At 47.4% G+C, this 14,713-nt stretch overlaps 1 protein-coding gene across 2 annotated transcripts in view; it reads left to right on the top strand.

Moving 5' to 3' along the window:
• The first annotated feature begins 412 nt into the window (after window positions 1-412).
• The window catches only part of ARK2C (arkadia (RNF111) C-terminal like ring finger ubiquitin ligase 2C), a 97,781-nt gene continuing 83,480 nt past the window's right edge, over window positions 413-14,713 (top strand). The window contains exon 1 of one of the 2 annotated variants that reach the window (XM_081213141.1): window positions 413-966. In XM_081213141.1, coding sequence (XP_081069267.1) covers window positions 906-966 — 61 coding nt within the window. In that variant the 5' untranslated portion in view covers window positions 413-905. The remainder of the gene's footprint in view (window positions 967-14,713) is intronic. The other variant, XM_081213140.1, reaches the window with a different exon arrangement.

Genomic DNA, 14,713 nt, shown 5'->3' with positions numbered 1-14,713 from the left:
CACAACTGCTGTCCCGTCGCCAAAAAGTAAAAAAGAATAAAAATGCCCGGCGCATCTGTAACCTGCGCGCGCAACATTCTCCCCGTGCGCCCTGCACATCTGCCTTCTCCCCAAGCGCCAGCCTCCGCTGCTACGCCTCTCCCGGCTCCCACGTGGGGCTCTGGCCATCGCTCCCTCGCTCGCCCCTTTTGTGTGCCCTGGACGGTGCGCGCTCGGGGGCGCGCGTGTCCCCCCCCCCGGACGCGCCTCCCTACTTCGGGCTTCCTGTTTCTCCATCCTCCCGGTTGCGCGCGTGTGTGCGTGCGCGCGCGCCCCTGCTTGAAACCCAGCCTTCTTGCAAAAGCCCTGCCTCCAATTGCTGCGCGATCTCCTTCTTTGGTGGGAGGGGAGAGGGAGGGAAAGAGAGAGAGAGGGAAGGAGAGAGAGAGAGAGAGAGAGAGGGAGGGACCCCAGGGTAAGCTGCAGCCCACCCCCACCCCCCTCCTGATTGGGCCTCCTCCTTGCCAGGGCTGGAGACCATATAAAGGGAGGGGAGGGGAGGGGAGAAAGCGCGCGCGGGGAGGAGGAGGGGAGAGAGGCGCAAAAGGCACCCGCGCAAGGCCTCCCTCTCATTGGCTGCGATTCCCTTTGTGCGCCAGGCAGCTGCGAGCCTCAGCTCTCCATTTGAATGTATACAGGGCACTGGGAAGGGACCATTTCCATGGGCCATCTGTCTTACTCTAGCCCGCAGCAGCAGCAGCAGCACCAACCTCTCCAGAAACAGCAGACGCCAGCACTGCCAAAACCATCACCATCGCCACCGAAGAGGAGAAGGAGGAGGACCGCCGCCGCCGCCGCCGCCGCCGCCACCACCATCACCACCGAGGGATAGTTGCAGCGCCAGGGGACCACAGCAGCTGGCCAAGATGGTTTTGGTACACGTCGGCTATCTTGTTCTTCCAGTGTTTGGCTCTGTGCGAAACAGAGGTATCTCTTTATCTGTGCATTTTCTGGTGGGGTTGGGGTTTGGGGGGAGGTGGAGGGGCGGCTATAGGGATGAGGAGAGAGCAACCCCCCTTCCCTCCCCCCCCCAATGACCTGGATGGTTTGGTGATGGTTGTAATGGAAGCCACTGGTTGTGTTGCCTTCTTACATACAATTGGCAGAGAGGCGAAGGGGAAGAGGTGTGTGTGTGAGTGTGTGAAAGTGGGGAGGGAGCTGGGGGGGTGGTGGAGAGCAGAGCAAGTGTAGGGCATTTGAGAAAGGGGGACGGAGGAGGGCAGCATCCCCTAGTGGTGTCGTGGGACCTGAGAAGCGCAAGGAAAGGGAGCAGTCTGTAAGGAATCGGGGCGCGGGGGGGGGGGAGATTAGAGAAAGAGATGGAGAAGCGGTGGGAAGAAAGAGGAGCCGGAGGGGGCGAGGGAATGAAAGAAGAGGCGAAATTCGGGGGAGAGGGAGAGAGAAAGAGAGAGAGAGGGAGAGGGAGGGCACGAACTGGGAAGGGACGTAGGGGATTGTGTGCGAGAGAGCGCAGGTGGGGGGATACCCCATTAGTAGGAAGGGAAATGGACCAGGGTCGGAGATGGCACGGAGGGAAATCTCTAAGTGGATCGAAGCGTTTTGTTTTGAGAAACAGTCTTGTGTTATTCTTTAGAGATCTTGGGTTGTATTTCAGAGCGATCTCGCCTTTTATGTAGAATAATGTATATCCCACCCCCACCAATGTCCAGTTAACTCCATTTTATATATTCTGGCGAGCCCCTCCCCTTTCTTCTCCCTCCCCTTCCCACCTGACAAATATAGATCCATGCCTGCGAGGAACACTAAACTGCCCCTTTCTATATATGCAGATTGTAGGGAACTTTACATGGTGCTTGGTGTGGTCGGAAATTGGAGGGTTTTACTTGATGCCCATAGGATATAAATCTAGGATCCAGGATTTTTGGGGGCTTTTTTTTGGTGTGTTTGTGTGTTTGTGTGTGTGTATTTTTATTTTATTATTTTTTAAGTAATTGTCTTATATGTGATCCCAAGTCCCTATAAAACGAAAAGCAAATTATGAGCTCATGGCGAGGCCAGCTGATCTCATCCCTCGCTCTGCCTTCTGGTGAACTCTGTTCAGCCTCTTTTGTCTTCTCTCCCTCCCCCAAATATACTTATTTAGTGGATTTTAATCCTTTTTGAGGGGTTTTGGGAACCCTCCAACCCAGCCCTGCCCCTCTCTTTTTTGTGAGGTTTGACATAGGTGTCTGTGCATTCCCACACCAAACACCCCACTTTTCTTATGACATTTGAGCAGTTTCTAATACCCAGCCCTGAAATATCCAGACCTGTCCATTCACAGAGCAGTGTGTGTCTTTCGATTTGAGATGCACCCCGGTTTCCTATACCGAAATCCAAATTAACAGCAATTATTTTCCATCTCTGGATTTGAATTTAATATGGGATGTGTATATGGCCATTGCACATGTCCTCCAAGCTCCCCTCTTCCCTCCCATTCCTATATAGCCGTCACAGACAACGGTTTTGAATCCTCTGCTTCCTTTTTCTTCTTCTTCTTCTTTTTTTTTTGGAACGATTTGTCCTCCTCCATTCCATGTATTTTCTTTCAATCAAATTGAGGATGCATTTAGATGTCATGGCTGATTGCTTCCCCGCACCCCCTTTCTCTAAGAGCCATTCTTGCCTTAACTATATAATCTCCTTTTCCCACCATGCCTGCCTCCTCCCCTTCTGTGGCTCACGGCTGATCGAACCCCTAGGATAGAACAACGGCAACAAAATCTCCCAGTTTAATTAAAGCGACTAAATAATATAGCCCGTTTTCCTGCTAAGCCAAGGCATTCTGCTCATCTCCGCTAAGATGCGATCCATCAGTGAGGTGTGGACAGTTAATAGAAACACCCCCCCATAAGAAAAAGAGTCTAAGACCCTAAGGCGAGACTCCTGCCATTGTGCTTCTGAGACCTGTGGGTTTCAGTAGCTACCCCACCTGCCACCCAAATCTCTTTGGGCTGCATCATTCTCAAATCCTGATCTCTGCGAAACACAGATGAGGAGATGGAGGGTGTAAAAAAAGTGGGCTTCCAAGACACCGGGTCGAAACAGGCATCAGCATCCCCCCCCCCAGCCTCGCACATCCCTCATTCTGCTGCTTTTGCCTTTCCTCCCCTTTGCCCCTCCCTCCCCGCCCCCCCCACTGTACATGTGTATGTACATAACAGCTTAGTTTCCGCACATGGTGGCATTTCTGTTTCCTTTAATTGCAGCCTCTTCTGGTGTGGTGTTGGTGGTGGTGGTGATGATGATGATGGGATGGCGACATTTTTTTTGCATTGATCCAAATCTTTTTCTTTCTTTGTTTGTTTCCAAATTTATTTTGTTTCCTCATCGTGTAGATCAGTGAATGGTCAACCTGCTGCCCCTTCCGTTGCCTTGTAGTTTTCTGCCTCTGCATTTTAGCTCTAATGTTGACACCCCCACCCCCTTCTTTAACCATTTCCTGTATCCATCTGAGAAACTGCACTGGCCTTTTAAGCTGAAGTATCCTCTTTCGGTGGTGGCGTTGCTGCAAAACAGGGGTGGGGGGGTGGGGGGTGGGGGGGTTGTCGGCTGCTGGGAGGAGGAGCTGATGATATTTTAAAGCCGGAATGCTACCTCCCTCCCTTGCCTGCTCAGTTATCCTTGCATGACTTGAAAATGCAAAGGATTATTTATGTATTTTAAAAGCAAAGAGAGAGAGAAGGCACTGTTTGATCACTTCCAAAAATTATGCTTCTCTGCAAAATATGATAGTGATGTAGCCAAGAGCTTCATCCTCAACGATTACGGTTTCTTTAAAAAATAAATAAAACTAAAGAGCCAGCAGGCTGTAATTTCAAATTCAGGTGTCATCTGGAAGAAAGGGGGAAAATTTTGCTTGTGTTCTTTGCCTCTGGGGAGAAGCGCCAGGAACAATAGATCTCACCTCTCTTTGGGTCTCATTGGCTTCCAAACACACCCACCGAGGAACTAAGGTTCTGGGTTAGGTGGTATTTGCCCCTGCTAAAAACCACCCAAGACTTTCTGACAGAGGATACTGAGGCTTAAAGCTGAAGTCTTAAACCACCAATCTTCCTGTGAAAAGAAAAAGGAAAGAAAGAATATGGTAGACAGACTGTATGCTCAAACCTGTTTCTCTTTAGCTGTCATTGTAGTAGTCTAGAAGGGGTGGTGGTGGGGAAACAGGCCATTTTCCAATATAGCTCTAGTTTTATAACGCCATTTTTGTATCTTCATCCTGTTTAGCTGAGTACATTTGCACTGTAAATTCCTGTTAAGTGGATTCATTTTGCTTCAGTTGGGCGGAGGACAATTTCTTGGGGTTTTTTGCTCCCCTTGCCACCCAAATCTCCGCCCTAACCTCTGTTCTTGTATTCGATCTTGGTTTCCCAGGTAAATTGACTTTGGCTTTGAATTTCTTACAAAAGAAAAAGAAACCCTTGCAAATTAAACAAACAAACAAACAAACAAACAAACAAACAAACAAACACAACCCCCCCAATCATCTGCCAAAAAGGCTCTGCGAATGAACACCTTCTTTACTTTGGGAGCTCGTCGTAAATTACACATAGATACACTCTCACAGACTCGCACACCTCTCTCTCCTCACCCAAATTCCTCCCTTCCCAACAGTTGACCTCCATCTGTTCCCTTTGCAAGCTGAACCCCACTCAGCACCCACAAAACTCCCTAACAAAAACCGATGTGTCCCATGTCTTTAATGTAACACAAAACATTCCCCCATACACGCACCATTTAAACACACACAAACACCCCTATTGGGTGGCAATTTGGAGCCAATCCTTTTCTTTTGGAACGGCCCAGGGGGGCGGGGAACCAAAACATGCAAACTAACGAAAAGGAGGAAAGAGAGAAGAAAAAACAAAACAAACAAAAAAACAGAGGAAAGTGGAATGCTTTCTTAGCAAAATGGTTTTCCATTCAACAGGGATAACATTTCTCTCTGCTGTGCTGAATTTTTTACTTCCTGTTCTTATTTTGTGGGTAAATTTTTTTCTGTATTCAGATATCCTTTGGTTGTGTATTTCTTCCACCTTTTTTCTTGTACTAAAACTTGAAGCATGGTCTGTATTTTTTTACATTACCTAGTTTTTTCTGATGTAAAATCTCTCTCCGTAGAGACATACCCCGCTGAAATGTAATGTGCAGTAGCTGATACATCTTATTCATTGTATGCCGCTTCCGTTCTGTTGCCCTTCCACGGCATGGTGGGCCCCTGTTGCCTTTTGTATTGTGTGCATGACAACATTGTTACAACACAGTTCCACTAATACTAATATACAATCTCTCAATAAAGAAACTAGTTTTCCTATATTAACCTAGTGTGCTTTTTCTATTGCTGTCCCCCACTCCATTTATTGTTGTATTCCTGCTGTTTTAGATTATCTCCCCCCTCTCCCACCCCCGCTTCTCCACCCCCACCTCCTCCCCCATTTGAGTGAATGGATCTCTTTTTCTCTGGGAGGGGGGAGCGCCACCAATATTGGGTTGGAGGGGGCGGAGTAGAGAGTATGAATGTTCTTTCTCCCATATCTACCTTCAAGCATTCTATAACCTGTGAATACCAACTCTCTCTCTCTCTCTCTCTCTCTCTCTCTCTCTCTCTCTCTCTCTCTCTCTTTCTCTCTAGATACACATCCTATATTATCTTTCCCCTCCCTAGGTGGAGATGACTCTCTAATTGAGGTGCGCCAACCTTTTGCCAAGCTGCCCCTGTCCCCCGGCCAGGTGTCCCAACATCTGGAGGGTGCCAAGTTGGCAAAAGGCTGGTCCTCAGAGCGCCCAAGACGAAAATGTAGAGAGGTATGCATGTAAATTCACACACTGGTGAAAAGTCCAAAACTGTTAAACGCAGGAGAAGCTTGCTAGCTGCTGCGAAATCCCAAGGAGAGGTTAATGTGCTGAACATCACACCAGGTTGCTAATCGGTGTGAACAATGACACCAAAGTGGATGGGGCTGTGGAGAGAGAGAAAATTAGATATATATTGACAAATAGCCACTAATTTTTTTTAAAAAGTATCTCCATCCTCTTCACGAGCCTTCCTTTTGAGTTTAAGGATGCATGTTCATGCCTGTAGGTAAAAAACCTTTAGTTGTTTGTAGCTAAGGATGACCTTGGGAAGACGGAGGGGTGGGAATGGAAGTGGGGAGTGGACAGGTGTGGGTTGCAAATGGATCCCTTAAGACGTTAAATTCTCCCCCTGGCCATACGCCACTCACAGCCAAAGGTCCTTGCAAGACTCTGAAAGAATAAGCACTAGATAGACTTTTAAACGATTCTCTTGCCCAGGGCAAACCAAAGTGACTCACAACCAAACTAGATACCCATTCTACCTTCTTTCTCCCTCTGTTTATCAATGAACCAGCCTTTAGACAGCTGTCTTTGTGTGTGTGTTTCTGTGCGTGTGTACATCCATGCAACACATACATGTGCAGAGCAGGGGCCAAGGAACACCCGCCCTCCCCCCAAAAAACCTATTTGCGGTTCAATCTGATTCATGCCTACTTGGGAGTAAGCCCCGCCTGTTTCCAGCGGGGCTTACTCTCAGGTAAGTCTGTGCAGGATTGCAGTCCTGGGGGATTATGCCCCAAACCGGCAGCCATGGTTAAGGGAGCACCCTTATGTAACACCTTGGTCCCGTCTTCCACTGCCTACGTGCCGGGAGAGAACGAAGGGCTAGACAAAAGAAAGTCAAACCTCAGTCTCCCCTAAACAAAACCAGGAAGGAGGGGGGGGGCAGGGAAGAGAAAGTAAAAGGTCGTTGGGTTCACCCCTCTCCCACCATCTTTCATTCAGGTGGGGCGAAGAATAAATCCAGTTTGTGTTAAAACGTTCGAGACCGCGCCAATGGTTTTGGAGAGGGAGGGGCGGAGAAAGGAGATATAAGACCAAGTGGAGAAAATAATCATCTTTGTAGGAGGCGTCCCAGTTTGGGGGGGCAGGTGGCTAAGCCCCTTTCCTGCTGGCTCCATCCTTCCTGCTTCATGCACCTTCCCCCATGTATATCCTTAGTCAATCGTTTGGCCATTGCCTTCCTCCTTGTTTGACCATACGCAAGACACATCCGACATATTGCTTCTCCTCTCCCTCCCCCTCCTTCCGAACGTAGTGAATGCTCTTTAGGCCTTTGTTCTTGACACTGTCCTAAGCCAGGCCTGGCAGCTTAGCTGTTTGCTGTGACACACATCCATCTTATTACCACACATGGTTTTTTTAATATATATATATATATATAAAACAAAACCAGAGCCAGGCTGTGCTAGCTTGCATGGAAGAAAGAAATATCTCTAGGTGCATGCCTTTTGCAAAGCCGTGTGTGTGTGTGTGTGTGTGTGTGTGTGTGTGGATGAGGCTGGCCATCCTTTGATGATGTGATTTTTTTTTAATCCCTCCCCCTTCCTTCCCTTTCTCTCCCCCTTCTGCCTTTCTCCCCACCCTCCCACAATATAACCATTTTGATTTTCCTTTGGGGAATGAGAGGCCGTAAACACAAGCCACCCACCTCGCCAGAGGTATCTGGTTCCTGGCTCCGGCCAGAGGGAAATATATAAGACTACGACAGCTGTTCCACACCCCACGCTTCTCCCCACCCCACCCCACCTCACTCGACTCCGGCTTTTGTTCAGACAGCAGCAGTTTCGCTGCATGAACAGATAACCCTCCACCAGATCTGGTCCTAGAGATTAATGCCCACGCAGATCAAAACCGTTCCTTTGCTGCAGCTCGGGGAGAGTTTCAGTGCTCTTAATAAGGCCGGGAAAGCTGCTTGGTTAATAGGAAGTCATGCTAAGTCATTTGTCATCTGAGTACCACGGCTGACCTATCTCGCCAGAAGCACATTCTTAGGAGAGCACAGGTGTATCTCTGCCACATCTCGCCATTAAACAACCCGAGGCCTCCATAGTTCACATCATTCATTGAATGCATCTGCAACTGACCTCCCACAAGTCTTGGATATTCCGGTTTCCCCTCCCTCTTTTGTTTCGTTGACACTCAGTGTGAAATGTCTTGACAAGCACAGATCTCTGCCCCTGCTGTGGGCATGAACGCTCACACCATATTAGGTTTTCTGGAGTCTATCTATCTATCTATCTATCTATCTATCTATCTATCTATCTGGGGCACCTTAACCTAGCCAGGTCCCACCAACACACACCTGAGGGTCTCCAGAATGTACTAAGTGTGGTTGATGAGGGATAATTCTGGAGGCAGAGCTGGTGGTATTCCTTTGTCCATGTGTTCAGTTCAATGTGGAAGAACTTGGGACCCTGAGGTTCGTTTTAAACAAGCGGACACGTTGTCCTTGTGGTTGACGGTTGGAAATGTGTGCGGGTCTGCCAGATGTTCAGAAACTAACAGCAACATTGTGCTATGCATGTTTACTCTGGCTGCAATCCTATTCCCTGCTTGGAAGGAAGTCCCATAGAACTGAATGGGACATGTGTCTGAGAAGACATGGATAGGATTGTACTGTTGGTCCCACTGCACACAATGGACTTTACACGCAGGTAAGTGTGTCTAGGATCACTGGATCCGTATCTCTGACTATTCCTTGTCCCTACTGGCAATTGAAGCCCAATTCTATGTGCTTTCCTTGCTTTTTGCTTCCTTATTTTAAAGTCTCCCCAAAACCTCCATTTAGAACAAATAATGCAATGTAAGCAAATTAAAGCCTGCCTAATAACAAGCTGGCACGGTTGTTTTCCGAACATGGGTTGTAGGTGTTGCCTTTTTTAACATAATGCGATTGTTGTTGTTCCTTTAAAAAAAATAAATCATGTTGTCTGAGCACTCACATTACCCTAGGCTGGGTTAAGTCTGACAGATATAGGGCACATTGCGCAGGGAGCATAGCCTTGTGAACACTGTCGAAATGAGTCAGACCTCTGCCAACAGAATTCTTGAGCATCTTCAATCCAGGTCAACATACAGTGGCCACGTATGGATGGCCAGAAAAAAAGGACAAAAGAGAGGACAGATTTGCATAAAATTAGCATTTGCTAATTTGGGTGTGTATACGCACTTTTGGGAATGATTACTGCAATTCAAGTACAGTGGTACCTTGGTTCTCGAACAGCTTCGTTGACGAATAAATCGGCTCCCGAATGCCGAAAACTTGGGAAGTTAAGTGTTTCGGTTTTTGAATGTTTTTCGGAAGCCGAACATTTGACGTCACTTCTGCCTGAGTTCAGGAAGCTCCTGCAGCCAATCGGAAGCCGCGCCTTGGTTTTCGAACGGTTTGGGGGAGTCGAACGGACTTCCAGAATGGATTAAGTTCGAGAACCAAGGTTCCACTGTAGATATAAATGCAGGTTGACATGGTGGCGAAGACATTGACCCGGTGACCTGTGTCCCAGCTCAGTCCGCTATCCAGTCGGTACAGCACAAGACTCTTTTTTATTGTTATTAATTTTTTTTGGGAAAAGATTTTATTATTAAAATAATTCAGCATTAATACACACATATTGCAAATATACAAGCATACAAACATACATTTCATACAATCCTTAAAAATGTTCAAACATACCTACACTCAATCCCACAGATAATTCCTTTTCCCATCACCATCCACCACCCCTCACCCCACCTTTGTGTTAGACTTCCAATCTACTCAACTGCAATTTCTTTCCACTTCTATTATTTTCTTTCACACACCTTTAACCTAATTTCATGCTTCTTTTTCTATTACACATTGTTATCCTTCTTATTTAGTATTTCAGTATTTAAAACGGAACTCGTTTATTCTAATAGGAGTTCTGATTTTTCAGTATGGTTTTGCAATATATCCAAAACAATGGGAGAAATTGGAAGGATCTCAAAAGAGAAGATAGAAAGGGATTGGAAGGTGTTTAAAGGATACTTGCACTTCAGAGTCTTTGATATCCCCACGTACCACGTTCTTTGACTTGAAACCAGACTCGGACTGGGCAGGCCTTCAAATAGAGAACTGTCTGTTGCAAAATAGAAGAAATACCCACCGTAGGTCAACTGTGCAAAAGGGGCTCTAGTGGCATGCCCTGATTTCTTCCTTTCTTTTAAAAAAGGAATATATGGGATCTTTAGTCTGCCTTATGTCACATGCCAGCACCTGGAGTGTTCTCTAAAATGGGAGACTCATCCTATTCAATGGATATTCTTGATCAGGTTGAGGACCTGAGAAGTGGATCTTGAGCAGAGATGAAATCCCCGTGCCTGGTCATCTGAGGAACAGACCTGGAGCCCTCTTTGATGATGCAATCCCATGCGACGCCTACTCGGAAGTAAGCCCTACTGAGCTCAATGGGACTTCACAGTGCAATCCGATCCGTGTCTACTCAGAGGTAAGTCCCACTGAGTTCAGCAGGGCTTACTCCCAGGTAAGTGTGTATAGGATTGTAGCCGAAGGGACTTCTTTTTTTCTTAGCACTTCAGTCCCAAATAGGGGCTCTGGTTTTCATTCTGCTCAGCGCTGTGTGCAGGGTTCCACTACTGTACAAGCACATCGCACAAATGCGGCATTTTATATTGGGTTTGGCAAGCAGCACCACAATGTTCAGCTGTTTCTTTTTGAAAAAGCAGTTGTTTCTATCCCTTGAAAGGGCCAAGGAAGTTTTGCAAGCATCTGGGCCATGGGTAGGCAAACTAAATCTGGGGGGCCGGATCCAGCCCAATCGCCTTCTAAATCCAGTCCGCAGGTGGTCCGGAAATCAGCATGTTTTTACTTGAGTACAACATGTCCTTTTATTTACAATGCATCTCTGGGTTATTCGTGGGGCATAGGAATTCATTCATTATTATTTTTTTCAAAATATAGTCCGCCCCCCCAAGGTCTGAGGGACAGTGGAGCGGCCCCCTGCTGGAAAAGTTTGCTGACCCCTGATCTGGGCCATCTCTGGTGAAAATGCAGAGCAGGTCGTGTTTGTCATCACAGCAGTATTCATATCCTGCTTTGTCCTCAATGATTACCAGAAAAATAATAACCATTATGCAAATATTATGCCCGGTTGTATATAAGCCAGGAGTTTTCCTTGATACAGAGATTAGGTTTGCTCACTGTTCTGTGTAGTGGTTGTTTTTATTTCTTGCTTTGCGTTAAGTTCACATCTCCAATGCGCATTCACCTCTGTCCTTGCAAACAAGAACCAGGACCACCAAAACAGAGCTCCATTGCACCCTGAACCGAGAACTCCTGGTGTCAGTAGGGTGATCTCATTGTGGTCTTTGTGGATGCTATTTCCGTGGTGTCAATCCAACAGACCTTCTTTTCAACCTGCTATGACAAATCAGAGAAAGGCAGGGCCGGCACTTCCATAAGGCTGAATGAGGCGGCTGCCTCAAGCCGGCAGATATTGGATGTCACGAAATGGCGGCAAATTTGGTTTGATATTGTAATTTTACTGCTAGGGAGCGGGATGGGTGCTTGTGGGATTTCCTGCCTCAAGTGCCCAAATCACTTGGGTGGCTTTGGATAGTTTGACCTGTGGGGGAAGGGACCATTTTCTGCTCTGCCTCAGGCAGAAAAATGTCTTGAGAGGTGCCGGAACTGAGTTCTGGGGAGTTCCAGCTGAAAAAAAGCCGTGTCCCAAAACAATGCATTCTGGGAATGGTGGCAGTGACCAGAGTCGCAAGAGGCCAACAAGAGACCAGTGGACACAAGATAACAGGCACTTGATATGCCATATTTCTTAAATCAGGGGTAGGCAACCTAAGGCCCAGGGGCCGAATGCGGCCCAATTGCCTTCTCAATCTGCCCCATGGACGGTCCAGGAATCAGCGTGTTTTTACATGAGTAGAATGTGTGCTTTTATTTAAAATGCATCTCTGGGTTGTTTGTGGGGCATAGGATTTCGTTCATTCCCCCCCCCCCCAAATATAGTCCCGTCTGAGGGACAGTGGACCGGCCCACAGCTGAAAAAGGTTGCTGACCCCTGTCTTAAATAAATATTCTTTTGATTAAAGAAAAGAAGAAAAGATAACAGGCACTCATGTTTTTCTCCTACTAGGACTTTAGGAAGGAGGGTGGGTTTACAAGGCTAAGCCCCCACCCTCAGTCCGACCTATAGATGTTATCTGTTATCTGGTGTACAATGTTCTCCCTCTCCTCATTTAATCCACACAACAGACCTGTGCGGACCCACATTTAACAGCCACAGCAGGTTGGTTAGACTGATAGACAGTGACTGACCCAAGGTCACACTAGTGAGCTTCATGGCCAAGTGGGGATTCGAACCCTGGTCTTCCAGGTCCTTGACCGACACTCCCTACTACACTGCACTGGCTAGTTGGGTTAAATGTAGCTAGTGACATTTGGGGCTATAAACTGCCTTACAGTAATGCTATGGGTAGGCAAACTAATACAGTGGGCTATGGGTAGGCAAAATAAGGCCCAGGGGCTGGATCCGGCCCAATCACCTTCTCAATCCAGCCCGCGGACAGTCCGGGAATCAGTGTGTTTTTACATGAGTAGAATGTGTGCTTTTATTTAAAATGCATCTCTGGGTTATTTGTGGGGCATAGGAATTCGTTCATCCCCCCCAAAAAAAATATATATAGACTGGCCCCCCACAAGGTCTGAGGGACAGTGGACCGGCCCCCTGCTGGAAAAGTTTGCTGACTCCTGTTTTAGGCACCTGCTCCTAATGGATCTCTGGCCGCAAGGGGCCTTTTCCATCGCTTCCTAACTGAACCTTAAGTAAAATAATAATCTTGAGATGTTCAGGGTCGCACCTGGCCCCTTCTGCATCCTGTCACTGCTGTGTCCTTCGTCTGAGCCCATGTGATGGGGGGAAGGAGGTGCTGCTGGAGCCAGAATCGAAAGAGCAATTGCAGTCCCACAACCAAGGAGTCCTTGAGTCCCATTGGAGGTAGGGAGCGATGGCAGCCTTGAATAACTCAGGGAAGGGAAGCTCTCAGCGAGTCCTGGGCAAGCTGTGGGGAGATTTGGCGTGGTTGATTTGGCTGAGGACGTGACTGGGATCGTAGCCAAGCTGTGCCGATTCCCTGCAAAGCAAGGTGGGAGGCATGTTTAAAGAATCGGTGGTTGCTAGTGGCGATGGCTGCGTTCTACCTCCAACTTTCAGAATGCCTCTGAGTACAAGTTTCTGGAAACACCAGGAAGGGAGAGGGCTGTTGCAGACTTTCCTAGCCCAAGGTCACCCAGTGAGTATTGTGACGGAGCGGGGCTTTGAATTATGGCTTCCCAAGTTCTAGTCTGACACTCTTAACTAATCGCTATAACAGACTGGATCAGACATCTGATTGGCCACTGTGAGAACAGGAAGGTGGAGTAGATGGGCTGTCGGCATACTCTCCAATATTTCTCCGATGAAAATAGGGATGTCCTATTCACGCGGGTGGCGCTGTGGGTTAAACCACAGAGCCTAGGACTTGCCGATCAGAAGGTCAGCGGTTCGAATCCCCGCGATGGGGTGCGCTCCCGTTGCTCGGTCCCTGCTCCTGCCCACCTAGCAGTTCGAAAGCACGTCAAAGTGCAAGTAGATAAATAGGTACCACTCTGGAAGGTAAACGGCGTTTCCGTGCGCTGCTCTGGTTAACCAGAAGCGGCTTAGTCATGCTGGCCACATGACCCGGAAGCTGTCTGCGGACAAACGTCGGCTCCCTCAGCCAATAAAGCAAGATGAGCGCCACAACCCCAGAGTCATCCGCGGCTGGACCTAACATCAGGGGTACCTTTACCTTTTATTCAATAATAATAAATAATAACAACAATAATAATAATAATACCCCACCAACTAACCCCCAGCCACTCTCAGCAGCTTCCAACATATATAAAAACACAATAAAACATTAAACATTAAAAAACTTCCCTATACCAGGCTGCCTACAGATATTTTCTAAAGGTTGTATCTCCTTGGCTTGGGGGTCACGTAACTCCAGAGCTTTAAAAAATATATGTTTAGGGGTACTCTCATTTTGACTCAAGAAAATCACCATTTTATAGTTCAAATTGGGGAAAATAAATACAGTAAATGGAGAAAAGTTCAAAGATTGGCAAAACGTTTAGGGGCATGCGTACCCCTGCGTCCCCCGAGAAAGAAAAGCACTGCGGAACTCCATACTCTCCAACATTTCTCCAATGAAAATAGGGATGTCCTAAGGAAAAGCGGGACATTCTGGGATCAAATCAGGAACCAAGGCAGCTTCTGTGAATCCAGGACTGTCCCTGGAAAATAGGGACACTTGGAGGGTCTGAGATTCCTGTGGGAAACTGGCAACTGGTTTTCAGAAGCATTCGCCTCCCGTTGTGGACGGGGCCGGTGCTATTATTAGGCCAGCTAGGCAGCTGCCTCGGGTGCAGTACTGACCTTTGAGGAGCACAGTTTGATACAAATTAATTTTGCTTATAAATTTCTAATCATACTTTAGACTTTGAAGGATTCCATCACACTTGAAATAATTCATACAAAGACATCTGCTTTTGAAAATTGAAGTTAGCCTCTTTTTTTAAGGGGACGTGCAAATGGTTAGCATGGCCTCTAGGGCTCAAAAAAGTCTGCCTCCAGCAGCGCTGACTAGTAGACATTGACAGAATTACAAGCCTGGTAGATGAAGGGAACGCAGTGGATGTAGCCTACCTTGATTTCAGCAAGGCATTCGACAAGGTGCCCCATGATATTCTTGTAAAGAAGCTGGTAAAATGCGGTCTTGACTCTGCTACCACTCAGTGGAT

This window comes from Podarcis bocagei (genome assembly GCF_964188305.1).
Source record: "Podarcis bocagei genome assembly, chromosome: 11".
NCBI classification, from domain to species: Eukaryota; Metazoa; Chordata; class Lepidosauria; order Squamata; family Lacertidae; genus Podarcis; species Podarcis bocagei.
Note: the sequence above shows the minus strand (reverse complement) of the source record. Positions and strands in the feature narration are given on the sequence as shown.